Raw genomic sequence first — 7,638 nt, 5'->3', positions numbered from 1 at the left:
AGGTTTTTGCGGATTTGCTATGTAATGCTAACTGTAGATTATGAAAATGAACGGACAACAAGCAATGTACGTTATTTTTTAAACAGACACATACAAATTTGCATATGAACATCAAGCCTATTGTTATATGAAAGCAGATACTTTCTTCATAGTACAATGCAGTAAAAGCTGATGTTATTAATGCCAACGGCAGGTCTATTTGTTACAGGTTTTGGACAAGGAAGCCAATGGACAACGTGACATTTAAGAACACAATTCTGTTACTGGAGGGACTGAAAGTTACACCTCAGTCTTCCTATCCTGTTTTCATTCTTCTTCTTTTGGTTTATGCGTTTATAATGGTGTCAAACATTGGAATTATTATTCTGATCTCGACAGAAAATAATCTACATGACCCTATGCACTTTTTGTATTGTAATCTGCCAGTGAATGATATAATAGGGACCACTGTAGTGTTACCACGCTTACTGCAGGACATTTTAAGGGAGGCCTCAGAACGCTATATGACATATGTGGAGTGTGTTATTCAAACTGTATTTGTAAACATATTTGGAACGGCAAGCCACACTGTGTTGATGATCATGGCTTTTGACAGATATGTGGCTATATGTAATCCATTACGATACAAGACTATAATGACAAATAAAATGGTGGTACGGCTATCAGCATTGGCCTGGAGTTCTGCTGTATTGGCGGTGGCAGTTTTTGTAGGCCTCACGATACGTCTGTCTAACTGCAGGTATAAAATTGAAAACCCGTTCTGTGACAATGCCTCACTGTTTAAACTGTCCTGTGAGAAGGGTGTGATTATTAATAATGTGGTAGGAATCATTAGTACTGTGATTTTGTTTACCACCTCACTTGGATCTATATGTATATCGTATGTCAAGATTGCTGTTGTGTGCATTACTAGTAAAAACAAAGCGCTCAACAGCAAAGCTATAAAAACCTGCAGCACTCATTTAGCTGTTTATTTAATCATGATTGTTTCTTGTGCTGTCATGGTTTTTCTCCATCGTGTTCCTGAATACTCTGAAAACAGAAAAATAGCTAGTATAATGTTTCATATTGTACCACCAGGATTAAATACTTTAGTGTATGGTTTACAGACAAATGAGATAAGACAAAAGTTGACAAACATTTTGTGTAAAAACAAAATTAATGTAATGTAAAGTAAATGTTGTGTACATTTTGTTCATGTTCATTTTCTATCATTTCAAGAGATGTGTTTTAAATTAGAGAACATATTATCTAGTTTATTAGAGCTAATGTGTTCTTGGAAATGATTAAACAATTATATTTACATTAAAGATTCAGTTCAAACTCTATATATTTTTCTGTCTGGTATGTTAGAGAGCAGGGGGATTGCATTGCATAATAGACTGTTGTGAGATTTATAAATCATTGTTTTAAATGCGTTAAATCACATTAGTTTAAAAAGATGCATTGTTATTTTGTTATTTTAGCTGTTTACCAAAATGGTTTCAAGTTACAGTTCTACAATCAATTGGTTTAAAGTACACACTTTTAGACTGTGTTCACTTTCAAATTGGTTGAAGGGTTAAAAGCTGTTTTATGGACAGGTATGGGCTTTTCGTTAAATAATTTCCTTATAAAATGAGCATGTTAAATGTCTGGCTCTTGCAATTGGAAGCTGTTGCTGTGAACCAACATGCAGTTCAGAGACATCTCGAGGTGAAACAGGCTTCAGAAACACAACAAATCCATAAGAAAGATACCAGCAACATTAAGAGTGGTCAAATCAACTATTCGGTACATTGTGAGAAAAAAACACACCGGTGAGCTCAGAAACAAATAAATCCCGGATAAGATAACAGTGGTGGATGATGGCATTGTCCTCTCCATGATCAAGAAAAACCCCTTTACAACCTCCAGACAAGTTAAGATTTAATCTGGATGCTTCAATCCTCTGTTACAAATAGATTAATTGAAATTGTTGACTATAATTTTGAATTAGTTTTGAGGTATATTTGTGTGGGATACGAAACTGGTTTGACAAATTAAGAAAAAATCCATAACCTTTTATGAGGATTGTGTCTAGATGCTACATATTACATTTCGTGCAAATCGTACAAATGCAGTGGGAGGAGTTTGATCAAGTAGATTTACAATAACAACAATACAATAATAGCAATACAATAATGAATCTAAATTGTGGACAGGAAGTATGTTGCACCTTTTAAAGTTTTATGTCAAATGAGTAGATATATAATAAAAAGAATTATCAATATATATATATTATATATTTTGACCACAAGGGGGCACTGGTTTAATATTTTTCAAGTGAGGTCACGATGATCATTTGGTTGAAAATAAGTGCCTGTATGATTTGATATGCAATGTGAATGTATTTCGGCAAACGGTGGATTTGATCTTGCACTCTTATGTAGTGTCAGTATACACGTCACGCATCTTACTGATTGGTTGAGCCGAGTTCTAAGCCTTTATAAAATATCCCGATTTATAACGGCTGACTGCATTACATAATTTTTTTTATAAAATCTTGCTACGCATATGGAATTGCCATTTTATAAAAGAAATAAGCCCGTTAAGCAGTGGGTTACAGTGCATTTTATAACAGCAAAGGGTGTTTAAGGCACTCCACTTCGTGTCGTGCCACAATACCCTTAGCTGTGATCAAATGCACTGTAACCCTCTGCTTCTTGGGGCTTATTGCTTTATTTTAAAACAAGATATGATATGATATGTTAAAAGGCATTAATTTCAAAACGTTTTCTGGAGGTTTTCAGCAATGGTTCGGCTATCGAAGATCTTATAAACTTTAGGTTACATTGTGTTGCAAAATGTGTCGGAGAGTGGTGCCGACTAGCACAAATCTGTTCCACCATCTGAACCAGTTTCACCCGATTGAACATTCTGAGAGTGAGAAGATGCGGCACCATAAAAGTGTAAGCCAACCTGTCCCTGAAAGCATCCCCTGCCCCGACACCAACTACGTCAAATGAGAAACCCATGCAGCAGCAAACACAGATGGTTGTATTCATGTCTCTTGGCTAAAGGCATCATGCCGTTTAGTACGGTGGAAAACGTGGGCTTCAGAAAACTTACGTCAATCATTGACCCCAGAAAAATATTTTTCGCGCACAGCCATACCTAAACATTATGGTGAAGTGAGGGAAAGGGTGGAGGAATAACTGAGGTCAGTGACAGCCTGACACTCCACTTTATTGATCAAGTTTGGAAGCTTGTCAGCTTATGCCTCAAGATGGTCTACTTTCCTGAGGATCACACGGGCGAAGGAATTGCTGACAGACTTAAGGATGCGCTCACCTCCTGGGGATTTTTTTTTTTTTAATAAGAAGTAAGAAAGGGAAAAGAATTAGGTTAAATCAATCAGCGACGTGTTGACGGAAGAGATGGTTTTCGGGCGTTTTTTAAAGATGGCAACAGAGTCTGCCATCTTGTAGCAGCAGGTAGATCATTCCACCAATGTGGAACAGATCCATAGAAGGTACGGGAGAGTGACTTTTTCCATTTTGGGATGGTACCACTAGTCGTTGTTCCTTTGCAGACCGCAGGGATCTGGCAGGAACATAGATCTGCATTAGCGAGTGAAGATACGATGGTGCAGTCCCGGTGGTGGTCTTGTAGGCCAGGAGCATAGCTTTGAACTTTGTGCGGGCGGCAACAGGGAGCCAGTGTAACCTGATGAAGAGCGGAGTTAAATGCCCTCTCTTCGGTTCATTGAAGACCACTCTTGCCGCCGCATTCTGGATCATCTGGAGAGGTTTGATTGTGCAAGCAGGAAGTCCAGACAGAAGCGCATTGCAATAATCCAGTTTGGACAAGACAAGACAAGAGCCTGGACTAGGACTTGCGTAGAGTGCTCTGATAGGAAAGGTCTAATTTTCCTAATGTTGTAGTAGAGGATGAATCTACAGGACCGGGTGGTGCTGGCAACATGACTTGTGAGGTTAAGCCGATCATCGATTACCACCCCCAGGTTTCTTGCTGTGCTGGACAGTGTAATAGTTGATGAGCCTAGTTGAATGGCAAGGTTGTGGTGAATCTTTGGGTTGGCTGGGATAACAAGCTGTTCCGTTTTTGCAAGGTTCAGCTGCAGGTGATGATCCTACATCCAAAGCGAGATGTCACTCAGGCATGTCGAGATGCGAGCAGAGACCATCGGATCATCTGGTTGAAATGACAAGTAGAGTTGTGTGTCATCTGCATAGCAGTGATAGGAGAAGCCATGCTTCTGAATGACCGAGCCGAGGAATGTCATGTAAGTGGAGAAGAGTAGCGGTCCAAGCACTGAGCCGTGTGTCACCCACCTGTTGAGCTGTTGGGACGTGGAGACCTCATCTCTCCAGGATACTCTGAATGACCTACCAGAGAGGTAGGACTCGAACCATTGCAACGCCATTCCAGAGACACCCATAGCACTGAGAGAAGACAGGAGGATTTGATGATTCACAGTGTCAAAAGCAGCAGACAGATCCAGTTGGATGAGCACAGATGACATGGATGATGCTTTTGCCGGTATCAGGGCTTCGATGGCAGTACAGTCTCTGTGGAATGACCGCTCTTTAAACAAGACTGATTGCTGTCCAGGAGGTTGTTTCGCATGGTAGTGTAGGCTACATGATATATAAATGGATTTGGTCTTGGCCAATATTTAAACGTAGAGCTGCAAGCTCATTGGCTGCTGATACGGAGGGAACCAATCAGCTTCACTGTGGAGTAATTATTATGTCAGATTGGATTAGACTTTAGAACTGTGCCATCTAGAGTTTCAGGCGGCTAATAATGGACAGAATTCCGGTAAAAGATATTTTCCACAAAGATGCATTTATTGTCTTGAATGACGTCTGCACCAATTATTCTTTGGCAATTATATCTGTATTAATGGTCTAAACAGGGGGGTCGGCAAGTAAGTTTGGCATCGGGGCTAATTCGCCGGTAGATGGTGGGCCAGAACATAGTCAAAGGATAATTTATGAAATGTATTTATGAAAAATACAACTAGAATAGCCTACTTCTAAAAATATAGTTATTATATACGTAATTACATAATAATTACATACTTATTTAACATAGCCTAAACTGCATTTTTTTGCCTGCTGGGGATACGCTATTACGTGGTGTGCAGAGTGATGGTAACATTTTAGTTAAGTTAATGTGAGAGAAAATGCCACTATCAAAGAGTCTAAAGAGGAAAATTGGGCATACAAACAGGAATGGAAAGACAACTATGCAATTACCCTACCTGGATATGATGCATTGCTGAGTGTTCATTTGTTAAAACATTCATTAAGCTATGCTGGCCGTAACTTGCTTATATTTGACTTTTTTTAAATAGACAACCTATAAACATATAATAACGCTGGGCTGTTAAACCATTACAATCAGGGCAACAAGTGTTACGCCTCAGTTTTTCCCTCTTGGGTGACGACAGCATCAGAGAAACATTGTTGAACTAGTATTTAACAGAGGGCGAGTCATTGTTTCTCCAGAGAAGTATAAGTTGCACAGTTTGACTAGACAATCTTTGTAATTTGCAGTTATAATAAACAGAGTTGCCTTTTTGTAAATACATTTATATTTATAAAATACATTTCCTTCTAGAGTAAGTATGCTTAGCTGCAGTTGTGACCTACTGTAATACAGCAAAAACAGTTTGTGTGGTTTTGATTTTGATGTTTTGATTTTGATGCATTTGTCTGCTCTACGTACTGTGTATCTACAGAGTACCTTTAGCTGAAATATTATACGCAAAAAAGTGGTTACTCTGGTTATTTTTCTGTTCACAGGTTTTGTGCACGGCAGTCAATGGACAACCTGACATTTAGACACAGCATCCTCCTAGTGGAGGGACTGAAAGTTACACCTCAGTCGACTTATCCTGTTTTCATCCTTCTTCTTTTGGCTTATATTTTTACTATGGTATCCAACATTACGCTTCTAGTTCTCATCTCAACCGAGAAGAATCTGCAGCACCCTATGCACTTTCTGTTCTGTAATCTGCCAGTGAATGATATACTAGGAACCACTGTCATTTTGCCTCGGTTAATGCAGGACGTTTTAAGGGACACCTCAGAACATTATATTACATACATTGAGTGTGTTACTCAAGCGTTTTTTATTCACGTATTTATTGCAGCATGTCACTATGTACTGATTATAATGGCTTTTGACAGATATGTGGCTATATGTAATCCGTTACGATATTCAGCTATAATGACCAACAAAATGGTGCTTAAACTGTCAGCATTCGCTTGGGGGTTGGCAATATTTTTAGTGTCTATAATGTTAGGCCTCACTATACGTCTGTCTCACTGCAGATATAAAATTGAAAATCCTTTCTGTGACAATGCTTCACTGTTTAAACTATCCTGTGAAAATGTGTCCGTCAATAATGTGTTTGGAATTACATATACAATAGCTGTGCTCTGCTTTTCAGCAGTAACTATATTAATAACATATGTCAAGATTGCTGCTGTATGCAAAAGTAGCAAAAACAAAGCCCTCAACAGCAAAGCCATCAAAACCTGTAGTACTCATTTAGCTGTTTATTTAATCATGTTTGTTTCTGGAGCTACAGTAGTTTTGCTTCATCGTTTTCCTGAGTACTCGGACAGCAGGAAACTAACAAGTATAATGTTTCACATTGTACCACCAGGATTAAATCCTTTAGTGTATGGTTTACAAACCAAAGAGATACGACAAAAGATTGCAAAGCTTTGGTGGAAAAAGAATATTTTGTCTGTATGAATTCTCATTATTTTTGTATAATATGCTTTAAATTAAAATATTGCAACCTGCAGATTTATTTTATCTTGTTTTTTAAAATGTTTCTTAATAATAATGAATTTGCAATGAAAAATTTTAGATGTTAGGTATAGGCAAAAATTTAGATCATTTTCCAATTACAAATTGGTAATACGTTATAATTATAAGGTATATCATTTTAGTTTTACATGATCAAATATTAAGCCTATTGCGATTTCATGTTCAGCATGAACAGAAGACAGGGCCGTATCTGCTGACATCACGTTTGTTCATTTCAGCATTTCAACATGTTGATCTAGCCAAGGGGAGTGTCAAGTCATTTTGCAATCGCTTATGGAATGAAAGTAGCAAAAGTCTGTGATGTTCCTTTACTAAACACAGAGCATGACCTCTCAGTGCTTGGGTGTCATACCTAGTCTGCCTGTGATCCCTACTAACATTCAAGTCTTGTGTTGGTGGAAGTCTTAGCAGGGCTACAGTTATTATCTAGTGGTCACCTATTGCAATTGAATTGTAACTTGTTAAAATGATTGAATTATAATATGTAACAATTATTTTTATTTCAGTGTATGAAAGAAATGTGACAGTAAATCTAATATAAATTCTGTATAATTCAAATGTTTAAAATGTTTACTTGATGATGTCATAACAAACTATTTTAACACTTTTTGGCTTCTCGTCGATGGTCTGAATCAGGGCTAAAGCCAACCCGTTGAAATTAGACCATAAATTGCCTCGATTTCGCCGGGAAGACTTAAAGCAGACTGCACGTAGCCCATCCAATTCAGAGCTAAATCGTGACTACAGATCGACCATGTAATGCAATGACTCTTAGATCTTGCTGATATTTATTTACATATTGAA

At 38.0% G+C, this 7,638-nt stretch overlaps 1 protein-coding gene across 1 annotated transcript; it reads left to right on the top strand.

The window, feature by feature from the left end:
* Positions 1-227: 227 nt before the first annotated feature.
* LOC306911600 (olfactory receptor 8G17-like) lies at positions 228-6,756 on the top strand (the record flags this gene model as incomplete). The annotated part of the gene is made up of 2 exons (XM_079487065.1): positions 228-739; positions 6,327-6,756. The coding sequence occupies 2 exons, from the start codon at positions 228-230 to the stop codon at positions 6,754-6,756; spliced, it is 942 nt and encodes a 313-aa protein (XP_079343191.1).
* Positions 6,757-7,638: the final 882 nt, after the last annotated feature.

This window comes from Barbatula barbatula (genome assembly GCF_947034865.1).
Source record: "Barbatula barbatula genome assembly, chromosome: 22".
In the NCBI taxonomy this organism is placed as follows: domain Eukaryota; kingdom Metazoa; phylum Chordata; class Actinopteri; order Cypriniformes; family Nemacheilidae; genus Barbatula; species Barbatula barbatula.
This window is presented reverse-complemented; position numbering and strand designations above follow the sequence as displayed.